We start from the raw sequence: 16,788 nt of genomic DNA, 5'->3' as shown, positions 1-16,788 counted from the left end.
CTCCTGCCGGGGACTGGGATGCTCAGGGTCAGGGCTTCCTGCCCCCTGCGACTCTTGCTGGGGCTCCAGGCATCTGGACTCAGGACTTCTGTCCCCCGCAGCTTGTGCCCAGGCTCTGGGCTGGTGTCCTCCTCACAGCCCCAGCTGGGGCTTGAGGCACCTCGGCTCAGGGCTTCCCTGCCCCCGCGGCTCCTGCCTGGGCTCGGGGCACCAAGGCTTGGGGCTTCAGTCCTGACGATTACTGCTGGTGCTCAGGGTTTCAACCACCCCCTGTGGCTCCTGACAGGGTTTGGGGCATCCATTTTTCAAATGGCCCTGGCCCCTGGGCACAGGCCCATAGGCCTGTGCGTTAATCCACCACTGGACATGACTAGCGACTAGGAGCCCCTGGCTGGGGCGCTCCCAGGAGCATGGGGGAGATCGGACCCACCTCCGTGAGCCCCCTCCAGCTGCAGGAAGCTCCGCGGCGGCTGCCTTCAGAGCCCAGCTCTGAAAGCAGCACAGAAGTGAGGGTGGCAATCCTGCAAACCTGCCCCTCCCCCCCCCATCCCTTTTTGGGTCAGGACCCCGGCAGTTACAACACTCTTGAAATTTCAGATGTAAACATCTGAAATCATGAAATTGACCAATTTTAAAACCCTCTGGTCATGAAATTGACCAAAATGGACCATGAATTTGGTAAGGCCCAATATATAAATCTAAGTAAAGAAACATTAAAATGGTTTTTGCTTTGAAACCTTTGCTAGCTGCTCCAAATCCCAATTAAGACAGGACCTAAACGTGTTGTCATAAGTCATGTTATTCCTATGGTTAGGTCAGGTTAGGCCAGAGCTGCTAGGAATCTGTACAGCCACTAGGAGCTGTCTGACTCAAGGATTTGGAAAAGTATTTGCACCTTGCTAGCAAGGTCTATTAGACAGGTAACTCTGATTGACAGAACCAAGGTACTCCCTGGCATGGACTGACAATACTGTTCTCCGACACTTTTCAGACAAGATTTTCACACAATGCAGGGAAAATATGACAGAATGTTGTCAGCAGCAGCCATAGACAACTGTAGTTGGCCCTGCCCCGGGGGGATGTGACACCACCCTAAGCAGCTTCTTCCAAGAATCAACGTTGTGTAAACAGAATTCTCGGTTTCTGCCTTCATATGGAGGATGACCAAGGGTGAAATCTGGGCCCTGGGAAGGCAGAGAGTTTTGCCCTGGACTGTAACGGAGGCAAGATTCTCCCAAAGTCAGCAAATGTAAATACTAACAAAGGGATTGTTTAAAGAGAGATTCCCCAGCAGAGAAGGGGCTAATAACCCAGCTGATTTTGTCAGGCTTGTACCAGCCCTTCCTACAACTCCCTTTCCATCCAGCACGGAAAAGCCACAGAAGGCTTTATTCCAGCCTATTCTCTATTGAACTGCACAACCAAAGGTAACTCCAGGCACCGGAAAAGGCTGCTTGGCTTGTACAATAGACACTTTCAGTCTAAAGTATGTGAGGACACCAGGGACATGGCATACAGCGTTTGTGATCCGTTCATTCAGACACTGCACAACCACATCAATGGCTTGGCGAGATTGGGGAGCTAGCCTATTTTTATAACCCCTCCCCTACCTTTCCCTTTCACCATCTTCTGCCTACTCATCTTGCTTGGGACATGTCTAACTTCAGACAGTCAACTCCATGCCAGGGACAGCTGCCTGATTTTCTACGGTAATGCAGCTCCCATTGATTCCAATGGGAGCTCTGCAATAAGTGCAGTGGTACCTATATTATTAGGTATGCACCACCCTGAAAAGACAGTTTTAGAAACAGGTCAATCAGATCACTAATGTTTGTCCCACAGACAGGGCAACTGACAGCCACAGCAATTAAAGGTCTTTATTTTCCATGATGCACTGGAAATATATGAACTTACCAGACTGGCATAAAGAAAATGAGAAATCCTCCATTACATTTGCTCAGTAGAATACTGTGCAACATCTATACAAACCAGTATGTGGGGTTAAACACCCATACATGTTACACAATTCCATATAAAATCTGAAAATTATGAGTGAGGGCACAGGTTTATACTGGCAGTTAGTCATCTCAACTGTAGTTTTCACTTCTGCAACAGCTATTATTATATTCCCTGAATTCAGAGGAGTGGCTTTTATAATAAATTGGGAAGTGCTAACACTTCTGGAGAATACACTTTAGACTATAAGGATTAACAGCACCAGAGAAGGAAAAAAAAAAAAAGCCATGTTCCAGACTTTACTATTTCAAGCTTTTTCATGCTAATGTCCTTGTTCCTAGAACATCTTCAACAATTTTAGCTAAAGCAAAATGGCAGTTGCTAAACTACTGGATATAGTGGAAACCCCAGCTTAGCCCTAACAGCAGAACACAGAGGATTAAAGAGGGAACAGCTACATTTGAATAGGAGTCTTTCAAAGCAAGCCACCCAACCTACCTCTTCCACATACTGGTACATTATAGCCTTGACAGCCTGTATGTTTGTGGCGTCCATCATTAAAGTGACAGCTTGTCCTTTCCGAATCTTCACTAGACCTCTAAACACCTGTTTGTTATTGTAACAGGCTGCCAGAGTAGCGATAGCCATCACCTAGGGAGAAATGACAAGCAGCATTGAATAGCGTGTCTATCCAAGAGTAGAGTCATTCCTCTGGGGAAAGACCCAATCTCTCAAAACGAGGCAACAACTCAAAATGCTCGGCGATCTCCATGTTGAATTTATTTAATATCGGAGAGAAAAAGAAGACTAGTATTAATTACGGTGTATAGAACTGAGAAGACATCCAGCCCCAAAGGGGGTGAAGGTGGGAGGGGGAAAAGACAATGAAAATATCTGGTTCAAACATCTGGACACATTAACCTACCTGCGGAATAGCGCAGAAGTTGAAGACACTTTGGTTTTTCAGTTTAGATAAGAAAGTGAGGACATCGGGGACGTGGTGCAATGCATTTGTGATCAGTTCATTCATACACTGGACGGCCACGTCAATGTTCTCTGGCTTGGCGAGATCCGACAGCTTCTTAGCATACCTGCTCCAAACCTGGGAACGCCAACAGTACATAGTAACACCACTCAGCCGTTAGCACTTTTCAGACATTCATATTCATAAGAGGGCCCGTATCAAACTGTCAAATACAAAGATCTTATTTTACTGCACCTAATACTTGTGATCAGACTTTGTTACAGTCAGAAGCAAGATCCTTAACACACAGTTCACTCTGACCTACTATTCCATTCAGTCCCATTCCCTTTCGATAAGGCACCCTGGGAAAGAGAGAAGAATTGGATCCAGCTGGCAGCTCTGAAGTTAAGCATCCATGCCTCTGATTCAGAAAGGCACTTACACACACTTTAAAGCACGAGTAACTGCACCGACCTCGGTGGGACTACTCACGTGCTTAGAGTTACACATGTGTGTAAATGCTTTTCTGGACTGGGGCTGGCACAGCAGAGTCCCCATGTTATGAAGATGGGTCTCCAAATCTGAGTTTGGCCAACTCTTCTTAGATTACAGGAACCCTGTCCCATCCTGCGAACAGGGCTGGTGCATGGAGCAGAGCGACGGCATCCAAGATTGTCTGGAGAAACCTCCGCTGTCACAGACACTCTGCTGAACAGATTTTATCCATGGGACAGGCATGCTGACAATTGACCTTTCAGCTATACCACTAAGATCTCTCTGACAGAAGAGTTTTGCCTAACTCCCTACAGATTTGTGCAACTTCATTTGAAAAAAAAAAAAAAAAAAAACAGAAACCTTCTATATCCGAATAAGAACCAAAAGACAAATTCTGTGAAACGAGTCTCCTAACAAGTAGTCCTGCCTAACTCTGTATCAAAGCAGTAACAGTATCTCCAGAGCTCATCAGCAAGGAATAGGAGTCTGCATCACAGCTCTAACACTTCCTAACAAACCGTATTAGGCTGAAGTTGTCATCTGAAAAGAGCTGGTTTCCCTTACCTCTCTGGGCCAGAATTCTCTTCCCTCCACCTGGTCCTCCAGATAATCACGAATGATGTTGGTTTTCTGAAGAAAGAGGCCCATGGAATTTGCAAGCTCTGTGTCCTGTCCTACGATAGGGTCTTCTAGCTCTGATGCAGAGAACAGACGGGAAAGGCCAATGCCCACCAGCCCAGCAACATAGTGACAATACTGCAAGGTTTGGAAAGAACAAAATGAATTGTGAAATGTCTCTCTCCTAGTCCATGTGGCTACATCAAAATTACTCCCCTAGGTTATTTATGGTTATTGGTGTCTTTCGGGGAACTTTCCCCAAGATAGTTCCCATGCAGTTCAACTTGCTGCATATCAAGCCCATTTTGATGGATGTGTCAGTGGTATTTGGGTTTGGGCTTGGAATACAGAGCGACACTGAGCGAGGGCTTCTGGCATGTGTCTTCATGCCAGTGCTCAACAGCCAACATCCGCATACCAAGAATATGCTTCTACAGTGTGGATTCTACCACCGGACCATTGCTCCATGCAGGAAAAATAGCAAGCGTGTCATTCACAGCTGTTAGCAGCACTGGGCTTCCATGGAAGACCCAAATGAGAGCAGATGCTCATGTGGCCCATTTTATACAGTGCACGTTCCAGGAAAACTGCTCAAAACCAACATCAAGGCTTTATGGTGCGTACTTGCATTTCAATGAACAGTCTGGCAGCCAAAGCAGGGGACTGAGAGTACTTTGTGTTCGTAGTCAAGGAGTTAAGTGGGCAGGGGGTAAGACGGCCCACCTAAAATTCTGTACTACCTATCAATAATGCACACAGCCACCGTCATCCACAAGGTCAGTGATAAAAATAGCTAATCAATGCTTTGGGCAATTTACGCAGGGATCTCATCGCTCAGATAAATCTTTACATTCACATGGAAACGGGCTGCCCACCAAACAGCAAGACTCAGAGTTAACACTTTGTCCTTTACTCATCTTGGATACCTATGTATGGCCAGGGTGAGCATTACAATAAGCAATTGTAATCATGAGGGAGCGGCAAGTGCAGAATTCCAGGCCTCCAGCAGGGGCTATGTGCATTGCCCTGAGCATAGAATCATAGGACTGGAAGGGCCCTTGAGAAGTCATCTAGTCCAGTCCCCCGCATTCATAGCAGGACTAAGTATTATCTAGACCATCCCTGACAGGTGTTTGTCTAACCTGCTCTTAAAAATCTCCAGTGATGGAGATTCCACAACCTCCCTAGGCAATTTATTCCAGTGCTTAACCACCCTGACAATTAGGAAGTTTTTCCTAATGTCCAACCTAAACCTCCCTTGCTGCAATTTAAGCCCATTGCTTCTTGTCCTATCCTCAGAGATCAAGAACAATTTTTCTCCCTCCTCCTTGTAACAACCTTTTACGTACTTGAGAGCATGGGCTCTCAATGCTCGCTTACCTTATCCCACTCATGCTGGGTGTCAACCTTCTTTTCCAAGAACTCGGCCATTCCAGCTCCCATCTTGTGACAAATATCTACAATCACATCTCGATACACCTTTGCCAGGTTTCTGAACTCCAAGGAGATCTACAGCAGAAACCACAAAGAAACATACATTGTGCTGAAAGTGGCATTTGTCACTAGACTAGGAAGTGGGGGGGGGGGAGGGGAGAGAAGGTTATAGGCTACTGGGGTCTAATCCTGCTCCCACTGAAGGGGCTGACAAAATTCCCACTGGCTTCAATGGGAACAGATTCAAGCCCCTCAGCAGTAAACACAAATTCAGCATGTGCAGAAACAAATTCCTATGATCTCTGGCCACAGCTCAGATGCAGCTTGTAATTTCTTGAAGGCAGTACGGCCTTGGACAGCAACACTTGGGAGCTGGTGCATGAAGGAGTTACAAAACAAACTCTGTACACCAAGTGTAACTTTATGAAAGAGTCCCACCAAGTGAACAGCTAGTAGAATGATTCCCAGTGTTTTATTGCAGCTCTGTTCTCTATGGGCTCCCAAAGGCCCAGCTCTCCCAGACTTCAGCATGTGCAATATTTCACAGTTTAAAGGCCAGAAGGGACCATTATGATCATCTAGGCCGGCGTCCTGCACAACACAGGCCAATTCCAACCAGTGATTCCTGCTGCCAGCCCAACCATTAGTGGTTGAACTAGGACACCTGTTTTAGAGCACCCAGTCTTGATTTAAAGGCTCCAAATGATGGAAAATCACTACATCACTGGGCAATCTATCCTCATTGATAATAATGTGCATTATATTTCCAGTTTGAACTTTGGTGACATCCACTTCCAGCCATTTCATTTTATTCCTTTGCTATGTTAAAGAGCACTCCAGCATCAGACCTCTTCTCCCTGTGTGGGTAATTATAGACAGCCTCCTAGCAGTCTTTTTAAAATAAATACATTGAGAGATTAAAGGAGCTCAGAGGAACTCAACTGTGGACAGAAAGAACACTGGGCTGAGACTGAGGAAACCTGGACTCTATTCCCAACTCTGCCACTGGCCTGTTGAGTGACCTCGGGCAAGTCACTTCCCCTCCATGCCTCAGTTTCCCAGTCTGTAAAATGGGGATAATGATTCTGACCTCCTTTGTAAAGTGTTGTGAGATGTACTGATGAACAGTGCCATGTAACTGTCTGGGATTATTATTCAGCAGTTTGAGACCTTCTGTATCAAAGTTGTATTGTAATATAGTTTGAACGGGAGTGGGTGTGTTAGAAGAGCAGGCCAGTTACATGAATGCTGCAAACAAAGATACTTCACGGAACAATGCAGCCCCCGTAAATACCACTTACGAGTACAGATCTGCTAAATTAACAAGTTGTTTGTATCCCAAGCCTATATAATAAACTCTTTTGTACTGTAGTAACATTTCTGAGCACTGCAGCAATTCTCCGACAAGCAGCTATTAGCATAGATGCCTTCAGGCCATTCACAGCAATCACTGGACTTCCCAAATATTCCTTTGGGCTGGGATTATCAGAGGGGATTTACGGGAGTTAGGTGCTCAAATCGCACTGAAATTCAATGGGATTTGGGCACCGAACTACTCTCAGGCTCCTATGAAAGCCTTAATCTTAAAATTACCATAAAATTAGCAACAACTCCCCCACCTAAAAACATCACCTCCCTCCCACCCCATGACTTCAATGGAAGTTGAATCCAACCTTTAACTGGTCAACTAAAATTCAAAATATTTACAAATCCTGTAAATTAACTGCATTTCTTCAGAAACTGTTGTGCTCCTGTTCTTGTGAGAATTACTACTCCATGGTGAAGTGCACTCCTTGGAACGCTAACCTAAAATCTACCACAGAACAGCCCCATTCAGTGAGTGAATCCCAGCCTCGTCCCCGACACTGGCTGCTCGCCAAATCCCAGCACGGCTCTCAGCTAGAGCACTGAAATCATGCTGCATCTAGAGGGCAGCTACTCCAGTATGAAGCATGAGTCTTGTTCCCATGCGCATTTCCAGATGGTGTTTGGGTGGCAGAGCGGGGAGAAAAGGAATTTTATACCAACAGAAATAAGAAAAAGGGAGGGTGGAGTTAACTAGACCCCAATAAAAATATAAGAGTTAGTTTATTAAATTACATTTCAGTTATGCACAAAGCTTTTTGTTAAATTACTGGTAAATGGTTCAGGAAACTTGTGCTACAGCTCTATTTATACGGCCCTTTCATCATCTGGCATCTGAATGCCGCAGCAGCATATAATGCCATGGAAGTGTAAACGTGTGCTGTTGCAAATCAGTTTAAAATTGTGATTACTTTCATATTAAAGAACCTTGCGTGAAAATTTCAAAAGCACCTAAGTGACTTGGCATCTAAATGATTTACTCTTTGTCAGGTTTTTGCATTTCTTGACTTTGCAGTTTTCATGATGCTTAGTGTTGAATACAACACAGCTTTTTGCATTTAATTCCCTAGGTTGTTTTATTATGCGCTGGTCAGGCATATCATCAGAATTATAAACTCGTCCTTAAAAAGAAAAAGCAAGAGGCAGAAGCTGACAATGGAATATTAAACTATAGAGAATATAAATAACGTTTGTAAGAGCTGCTGCCCTGTTCCTTTACTTTTAATGTATTCCGCATGATGCTCACTCAAAAATTTTCAGCTACTGTTTCTGCAATAGATCTAAGTGTTTAATAGTTAATACAGTAGAGCTGACCTCTTGCTGTCAGCCACATAGTGAAACATTCCGGGGCTAACATTTTCCCCTCTGGGCTTACACACTTTAGACTGAAACTATCAGTAGGTTCAACTGCTGGCTCAGCAAGGATTGGGGCCTTCATCAATTCTGAGGCCTGGGGGGGGGATCACTATGATCATCTCATCTGACCTCCCACATAGCACAGGCCCAAGAATTTCACTCAGGAATCCCACGTCGAGCCCAGTAACTCTTGGTTGAACAAGATCATAAGACATCCAGTCTCAATCGAGAGACTTCAAGTGACGGAGTCCACCACATCCCTGGTTAATTTGTTCCAAAGGTTAATTCCCCTCACTGTTAGAAGCGTGCACCTTATTTCCAGTCTAAATTTGTCTAGCTTTCCTTTTTAGTCATTGGGTTTTGTTATGCCTTTGTTTGCTAGATTGCCCTCCACAGTATCAGGCATCTTCTCTCTCTACAGGTACTTACAGACTGTGATCAAGTCACCTCTCAACCTTCTCTTTGAGAACGAGGTCATTCTATTTAGCTTAAGCCCCTCATAAGAGAGGAACAGATTCTCCAAAGCCACCATCCACATTACTCCCTCCATTAACTGAGCAGCTTGCACTCTTATCTGCTGCCATCATCCCCCTTTTCTCCAGGGGGCAGGGCCTATCAATCCCATGACACACCTGAACTCTTCTGACATGGAAAACAAGAGTTTGCAAGTCTGCCATTTTGCTGTGTGAAGCTGATCTGCTTTTTCAAAACCCGAGGGAATAGAGAATAGTTAGCGCCAGGTTTTCGGAGGGTGGCGCCTCATTTGCATACATGCAAAGTTTATCAACATTCAATTTTCCCAATTGTGCATGCAGTCTCATAGGCAAGTGAGTAGCCCTCTGAACAGCTAGTGGGGCACAGAACTGCAGTGAAACATACACAAATGCAAGTGGGTGAATGCATAAGATCTTAGGCCTCTGTTCTTTAAAATACAGCCCTCAGTGTCAAAACTGAGAAGTGCCGGAAATTCTGGGACAGTTTAGAGTTACAAATGAGTTGGTTTTCCACATCCCTTACTCATCTATTGGGCAATACAGTCAAACAGCCAACCCAGGGACACATCAGCAGCCACCACCAATGACCGCATCCTCAGTCATCTCCAATGTACAACCAGAGTGAAGAACTATCAAACCAGGTGGGTTCTGGCATAGATGGCAAAAGCCATTTCTATCAGTACTGATCAGGATAGCACCACAGTGTATCATGCACAGTGATGAATCTGATCATGAAATATCCTCCTTTATACAGACAGTTTTCCATGTTTTGAGTTCTGCTAGTAAGACCGGTAATGGAAATTTGATTATGAGTTCCACAGTCTGCTGTTATTATTAACTATAAAAATTTTGAGACTGGGATATTAAGTCTTTGGCTTTGAGACTTGAATCAATCTCTAGCTGTTAAAGATCATGTTGGGTTGCCTCCTGGGCACAGATTATCCCACATCTACTTAATGCAACGTTCCTGCACATTCCTCTGAAACAGATTCATAGATTATAATGCCAAAAGGGCCATTGTGATCATTTAGTCTGACCTGCATAACATTGGCCATAGGACTTCCCTGAACTACTTCCTGTCTGAACTAGAGCAGATCTTTTAGAAAAACATCCAACCTAGATTTAAGAATTGCCAGTGATGGAGAATCCACCACAACCTTTGGTTAAGTTGGTTCCAATTAACTTCACTATTAAAAATGTACACCTTATTTCTAGTCTGACTTTGTCTAGCTTGGACTTCCAGCCATTAGATTTTGTTATACTGCTACCTGTTAGGTTGACAAGCCCATTAACAAAGTTTTATTCCCCAAGCAGGTACTTACAGGCTGTAATCAAATTACCCCTTAGCTTTCTCTCTGTTAAGATGGATATAGACTCAAAAAGCTCAATCTATTAATATAAAGTATGTTTTCCAATCCTTTAATCATTCTCATGGCTCTTCTCTGCACCCTCTCCAATTTATCAACATCCTTCTTGAATTGTAGGTACCAGAACTGGACAAAGTATACCAGGAGTGGTCGCACCAGTGCCAAATATAGCATCTGGTACTGGCCACTGTTGAAGTCAGGTTACCGGACCAGGTGGACTTTGGGTCTGATCCAGTCTAGCAATTCTATGTATCAAGATGCAGAAAGGTTTTAAGTAGATACTTATATAATCAGCAGGTTATAATTAATAGATTGAAACAAGAAATCTAACAGCTCACCGTTGGGAAGTCCTCAAGCACCTGCTTGTCCTTCTCCTTGCTCTCCATGTATCTCCAGTCCGGCTGATACAGATAGGAGTGGAAGTCATGCAACATTGGGACCTTGGTTTCTAAGTTGATGGTCATATCATCTTCTATAGTGTCCAAAGCTCGGAGAACCAGATAGAATACGCACACAGCATGACTATGGAGGGAAGGAAGGATTTCCTATTTATCAAGATTCGCTATGACACAGGCAAGTAGTTAAAAGTCATCATGTGGCTTTTGTGAGAGACATTTGAAAATTAAACAAAGGTCTTTCCAATTCTGCATCCTGGAAAGTATTTCTAGTTCTGCATACAAATCAGAGATGGGCTCAAGCCATAAAATTCATGTCAATATTTCGAACATCCTGAGCGTTTGAACATGTCAGAACCAGGGTTCTGATTCAGGCCCATATCTACCAGAAGGACATTTACAACTAAAAAATCATGAGGCAAAATGTAATTTCATACCATAATCTGTCTTTGTAGTAGCTATGCTAGTACCAGTGATCGCCATTAAAATGTGGATACCTTTTTAAACAATTTAGTGGCAACCACTGTAGATACAATTCAAACATATTTAGATACTACATGTGCCTAGACAGAAAATCAAGAAAGGATCCCCTACAGATGCTGGAAATTCCTGGCCCCCCCAATACACCTGGGCTAGGCATTCAGATGCTAGAAACGAAGGACAGTCCAGTAGCTAGAGTGCCAGCCTGGACCATGGGAGACCTCGGTTCAATTTTCTGATCTGCCACAGGCTTCCTGTGTGACCTTGGGCCAGTCACTTAGGGAGCTGAAGCACAGAGAGACTATAAAATGGGGATAACAGCACTGTCCTACCTCACAGGGCTGTTTTAAGGATCACTACACTGAAGGTTGAGGTGCTCAGATGCTACAGTAAGGGAGGCCATGTAAGTATCTTGGATAGTCACAGGAAAATACTCTCATGATGTGTGGGTGAGGCTGAGCAGTCCACTGCAAATCTATCATTCACCTCAGCACTAATCACAAAGGAAAGTGCCTTGAATCTTTACGCTGTGGGTTTTATGTGCTTACATGTGGAATCTTCGCGCTATGGGGCACAACTAAATGACTTGCAACAGTTGCTTTAGACACCAGAGTAGTTTCTCCTTCAAACCGAGTTTTGTTGTTTTGGGGCCGGGGGGGAGGGGTGTTCCTTTTTCTTTTTGCTGGGGTGGGAGGAGATGGAAAGCGGAGCTGTTTTCTAAAAACAGATTAGTAAAGGTACTGTATCATTAACAGACTAATGTAATACTGATCCAAAGTGCCAAGAGCAGCATAATCCACTGCTGTACTGAGAGATCCAAATTTGCAACAAGTCTTGGGAGGGCTGGCCAGAATAGCGGCAAAAGAAAAGTTACTAAAACCCAGCGGCCACTAGGACCCAGGGGAAATAAGACTATGTGAGGGGAAGGATAAACTCTTATCTCTGTTCCCTTCTCTTCCAGCTGTCTCTCTGCTGAAGCAGCTTCTCTTTCCTCCCACTGTGTCGTAACCATGTATTAGGATCAAAACAAGAAATCATGGCTGATTTGGGGGGCCCAAGGAGAAAAAGTCTGAGAAGACTGGAATAGTAGACTGATCCTGGGGCCAGGATCTAGGCATTCAAGGGGCCATATTCCGGGTGTGTTTTTAAGCACTAGAATCTATGAAGAGTTCTGCTAAACATGGATGATGCAATACAGCTCCTGAATTTGAATCCTGTCTCTGCTCTGGCTTGCTGTGTGGTTTTGGTCAAGAAATCATCTCTCTGCTCTGCTCAAAACTCATAAATCCTAGTGCCTTCAATGGAAGTTTTGGGAGTGTGAGGAATGCAGGTTCCAGCCCTAGGATTATAAAAAATCCCTAGCTGTAAAATTAGGATAACTATTTTAAAAAAAGAAGTTACTGCAAAAGCGAATTAGGTACTGTGTCTCTAACCATTTGGAAATGTTTAAATGCTAATTAATAAAGAACAGCATAAATGAGCTAGGACAACAATGAGCAATAAAAGATTATATGGTAATGGAAAAGTGAGTGGATCATTTAGCTGTTCACTACTATACTTAACCTTGGGTTTTGGTTTTTTTTTTTTTAATTATTAAAGGAAGAATTTTTTTTGGTAAATAAATTATAATTAAGGCTACGTTTTAGTCACAGGTATTTTTAGTAAAAGTAATGGATAGGTCACAGGAAGTAAACAAAAATTCATGGCCTGTGACCTGTCCATGATTTGTACTATATACCCCTAACTAAAACTTGGGTGCTCCGGGGCAGGGGGTGGCCCGGAGGTGCCGCCGGTGCTCTGCGGTAGGGCCGGGGATGGCCCAGGTGTGCCGCAAGTGCTGGGGGGGGGGGGAAGAGGCGTGCAGAAGGGGGCACAGTGGGTGCTGGGGGGGGAGCAGCCTGGGGGCGCCATGGGTGCTCTGAGGGGGGATGGAGGGAGGGGGCAGCATGTAGCCTGGGACCCCGCTGATGCTGGGGGAGGGGGAGTTGGCGGGGCTGGCAGACTCCCTACCCGGCTCCCGCACTGCTCCCAGAAGCAGCCAGCATGTCCCTGTGGCCCCTAGGTGGAGGCGTGCCCAGAAGGGCTCCGCGAGCTGCCCCCACCCCAAGCGCCCGCTCCGCAGTTCCCATTGGCTGGGAACCAGGGATGCATTTTTTTTTTTAAACACACTTTTTCAGGCCTGTTCTTATCACACTCCATTTTTACATAATCTCTCATATCACCTTTTATTCCCAAAAGGAGTATTGGGAGCTGGGGTTGTACATTAAGGAATGCTAAAAATACGTTTACAAACTTTTTACCAATTTAAGAGGTAATATTTAAGTGGTGCTTTAGCTCTGGGCTACTATAACCCACGTTGCAAAAATTCCAAGCAAAGCTTTCCCACATTGTTACGTGCTAGTTTCTGATGACAGTCATTGGAGACATTCAGAGTTAAAACTAGATCTCTGCCCTTGACACACCCAGGATGGGTGTCTATACTGCACCACAAGGAACATGAACACTTGTCCACTGTTCAAAAACTCCTGAGACAAATAGCTATTGGCTAAAGTTTAAAAAAAAAAAAAAACCACACACATCCCAGCGCACAAAGCTTAACTCTGAATTCCCAGGCTTATTATTAGTGGCTATAGTACCAGTACTACACAGCACCTATGAACCCCAGTCAAGGACCAGGACCCCTGGGGCTGCATGCTGTACAGACAGAACAAAAAGACTGGCCCTGCCCCAAAGAGCCTAAAATCTAACTAGAAGACAAAAGACAAGATGGATACAGACAGACAGAAGAGGGTGCATAAAAAAAAAAAAATAGTGAGATAACACTGGTCAGCATGATAGGCTTGTGGGTATGTTAAGGATTCAATACTTTACATTTTTATATTGTTTGTTCATAGTGCAATTCTTACCTTATACAAAGTATATACCTGTGCTATACACACGTATCTGTAGCTAATCAAATGTGAGGGGGAACAGAGGTTCTCTAAGCACTGCCGTAATTTATGGTGCACAGAAATAATTTAGGACTTTCATTCTATAGTACGAGGAGTTTCATCATTTCAAATGAGAGTCCTGTGGCACCCTTAAGACTAACAGATGTATTGGAGCAGAAGCTTTCGTGGGTGAATACCCACTTCGTCAGATGCGTGGGTGCCACAGGACTCTCCGTTGCTTTTTACAGATCCAGACTAACACGGCTACCCCTCTGATACTTGACATCATTTCAAATGTTACTGTAAACTGAGTAGAGATAGCTATTAAGAATTACATAACATGGTAAGTCTCTAATGAAAGAACCCTAAAACTGAGGCCCTCACCACTTTGGTTCATTAAAGTCCCATGATACTTTTTACAAGAATTAAGGTGTTACCTGTGCTGTTGTAGCCATATTGAAAGTTAAGTAGTTCTATTTTGAACTCCATCCTTTCTACCCTAAAATGTTAAATAGTGTTACAGTGCAATGTTATATAGCTGCCTTGATCCACTCGAGTCGGCTATATTACAGTGGCAGGAAAAGCAATCCATTACTTAAGCAGGTGTTGCAAAGCTTTATAATTATTTGTATTATGGTAGCATCCAGAATCTTGATTCAAAACTGGGGCCCAATTGTACTGGGCCCTTTACAAACACACTATGCACAGACAGCCTATGATCTAAATATGACCAGGAAATGCAGTCACTGACACCAGCAATGGGCATAAATGGCAAGTTTCAAAGTGTTGTTTTTTTTAAAACCATCCAGAAGAGATTAACCAATCTCTACAGTACACCTCTACCTCGATATAACGCTGTCCTCGGGAGCCAAAAAATCTTACCGCGTTATATATGAAACCACGTTATATCGAACTTGGTTTGATCCACCGGAGTGCGCAGCCCCGTCCCCCTGGAGCGCTGCTTTATCGCGTTATATCCAAATTCGTGTTATATCGGGCCGCGTTATATCGGGGTAGAGGTATAGTTAATGTTTACAGAGTATACTGAGGGGGAGAAAGGGATGGTCTTTTGGTCAAGGCACTGCACTAGGACTCTGGAAAGCTGGTTTCAGGTCCCGGCTTCACCACAGCCTTCTGGCATGACCTTGAGCAAGTCACTTAATCTCTCTATGCCACCCCTGTAAAACAGTAGCAGTACATCCTTGCCTCACAGGGGCACTGTACAGTGCTTAGTTAGTGATTACAGGGACAAGGGACATAGATGTACCAAGGCAGAACCTTGGATGAGAAGTATTGAATGTAATGGGTACATTTTACTAGTGTACTTTGTATGTTGTTTTGGGGATCCAATAAATAAACGCTATATATTAAAATACATGGACACCTGTATAAACATAAGCCCTGTCTGTCTGTATCCATCTGTTGTTTCTTGTCGTACACTTAAGACTGTAAACTCTTTGGGGCAGGGACAATCTTTTTCTTCAATGTTTGTACAGCACCTAGAACATGGGGTCGTGGTCCATGCCTAGGGCTCCTAGGTGGTGTGGTAATACAAATAATAACTAATCTGCACGATCATAGACAAGGCCTGACTGTTGACATCAACATATACTGTGTCACCAATAACACTTGCAGTGTCTCTTACATAGGATGTTATATTGATATTTGTAAAGTGCTGCATGACCATTATGTGAAATGCGCTAGAGAAACGCAGGGAATTTTTACACTAAATTAGTACATTTTCAAACAGCTCTGGTGAGCCATTTGCATGGAAGATGCTGAATACAAATGCATGACTGAGACGCAGACCCCAACCCACCTGGAACTAAGAATCTAACGCCACCGCTAGGCCTCATCCCCAATGATCATATCAAAATCCAGATCCTGAATCACGATGGGTAACAAGCACTCAGGTAAAAGTAAGCTCAGGTATAGATCTCAGCCAACCCCCTGCTACCAGCAGACTGTGAGAACAAGCACGTACCTTGCATATGGCCAGTAACACATGGGCTGTCTACGGGCTAATGTTTAACCCTCTCCTGGCCAAAGCAGCCAGGGCTCCTGCTCCTAGGATAACCCTTAGATGCTCATGCAGTACCGGCCTGGTAGGGTGACCAGATGTCCCGATTTTATAGGGACAGTCCCGATATTTGGGGCTTTTTCTTATATAGATGCCAATTACACCCACTCCCTGTCCCGATTTTTCACACTTACTATCTGGTCACCCTACCTGGCCAGCCCGTTGCACCAGTGATCTAGCCCCTGTGCAGGGCTGGCTCCTGCACGAGGTTGCCCAGTTAACCCTCTCCTACCCCGGCCAGTCTGTGACGGGCTAATTAACCCCTGCGAGCCCACCCTGCACTCACCGCAGCTCCCCGTCCAGGGCCTGGATGACGGCGGCGAAGCTGCGGCTGGTCTGGTTCAGGTACCGGTAGCAGGTCTTGAGGCCGTCGCTGAGCGCGTCCTGCGGGCAGAGCAGAGGGGAGACGGGCTGCTGGAAGCGGGGCGAGGCCGGGCAGGCCCCCGGCGGGGAGCCCTGGTGCAGGAGGCGGCTGCCCCCGCGGCGCCGGCCCCCCGGCAGGGGCAGCGGCGAGGACGAACAGCGCTGGCCGCCGCCGCCGGGGCACCGCGGGGGAGACAGCGCCAGGGTCCGTTTGAAGAGGGCCACGGCCTTGGTGCTGGCGGCCATGGGGCCGGGGCCGGGGCCGGGCCGCTGCCCAGCCGGAGCCCGCGGCCGGGACGGGGCCAAGCAGAACCAGGAGCGCGGGGCTCGCTAGGCCACGCAGGCTGCGGCCGACACACCCACGGCCGGTCCGGGAGCCGCGCCCTCCGCCCCGCCCCCGGGGGGGAACCGCCCCGTTAACCCCGCGCGTCCCGGAGAGCCCGAGACTCTCCCCCCGCCCCGTTAACCCCGCGCGTCCCGGGGACACCGAG

General features: G+C 45.6%; 1 protein-coding gene across 2 annotated transcripts in view; it reads right to left on the bottom strand.

The window, feature by feature from the left end:
- Positions 1-16,788, bottom strand: part of FDFT1 (farnesyl-diphosphate farnesyltransferase 1) — a 60,934-nt gene that overhangs the window by 3,258 nt on the left and 40,888 nt on the right. Inside the window, exons 2-7 of one of the 2 annotated variants that reach the window (XM_026656355.1) lie at positions 16,221-16,318; positions 10,388-10,571; positions 5,414-5,542; positions 3,980-4,171; positions 2,882-3,058; positions 2,455-2,607 (exon numbers count right to left, since the gene is read on the bottom strand). In XM_026656355.1, coding sequence (XP_026512140.1) covers positions 2,455-2,607; positions 2,882-3,058; positions 3,980-4,171; positions 5,414-5,542; positions 10,388-10,571; positions 16,221-16,318 — 933 coding nt within the window. Of the gene's footprint in view, positions 1-2,454; positions 2,608-2,881; positions 3,059-3,979; positions 4,172-5,413; positions 5,543-10,387; positions 10,572-16,220; positions 16,557-16,788 lie in introns of those variants that run through there. The other variant, XM_024194590.3, reaches the window with a different exon arrangement.

The sequence above is a fragment of the Terrapene carolina genome, unplaced genomic scaffold (genome assembly GCF_002925995.2).
Source record: "Terrapene carolina triunguis isolate 2854851 unplaced genomic scaffold, T_m_triunguis-2.0 Scaffold228, whole genome shotgun sequence".
NCBI lineage: Eukaryota > Metazoa > Chordata > Testudines > Emydidae > Terrapene > Terrapene triunguis.
Note: the sequence above shows the minus strand (reverse complement) of the source record. Positions and strands in the feature narration are given on the sequence as shown.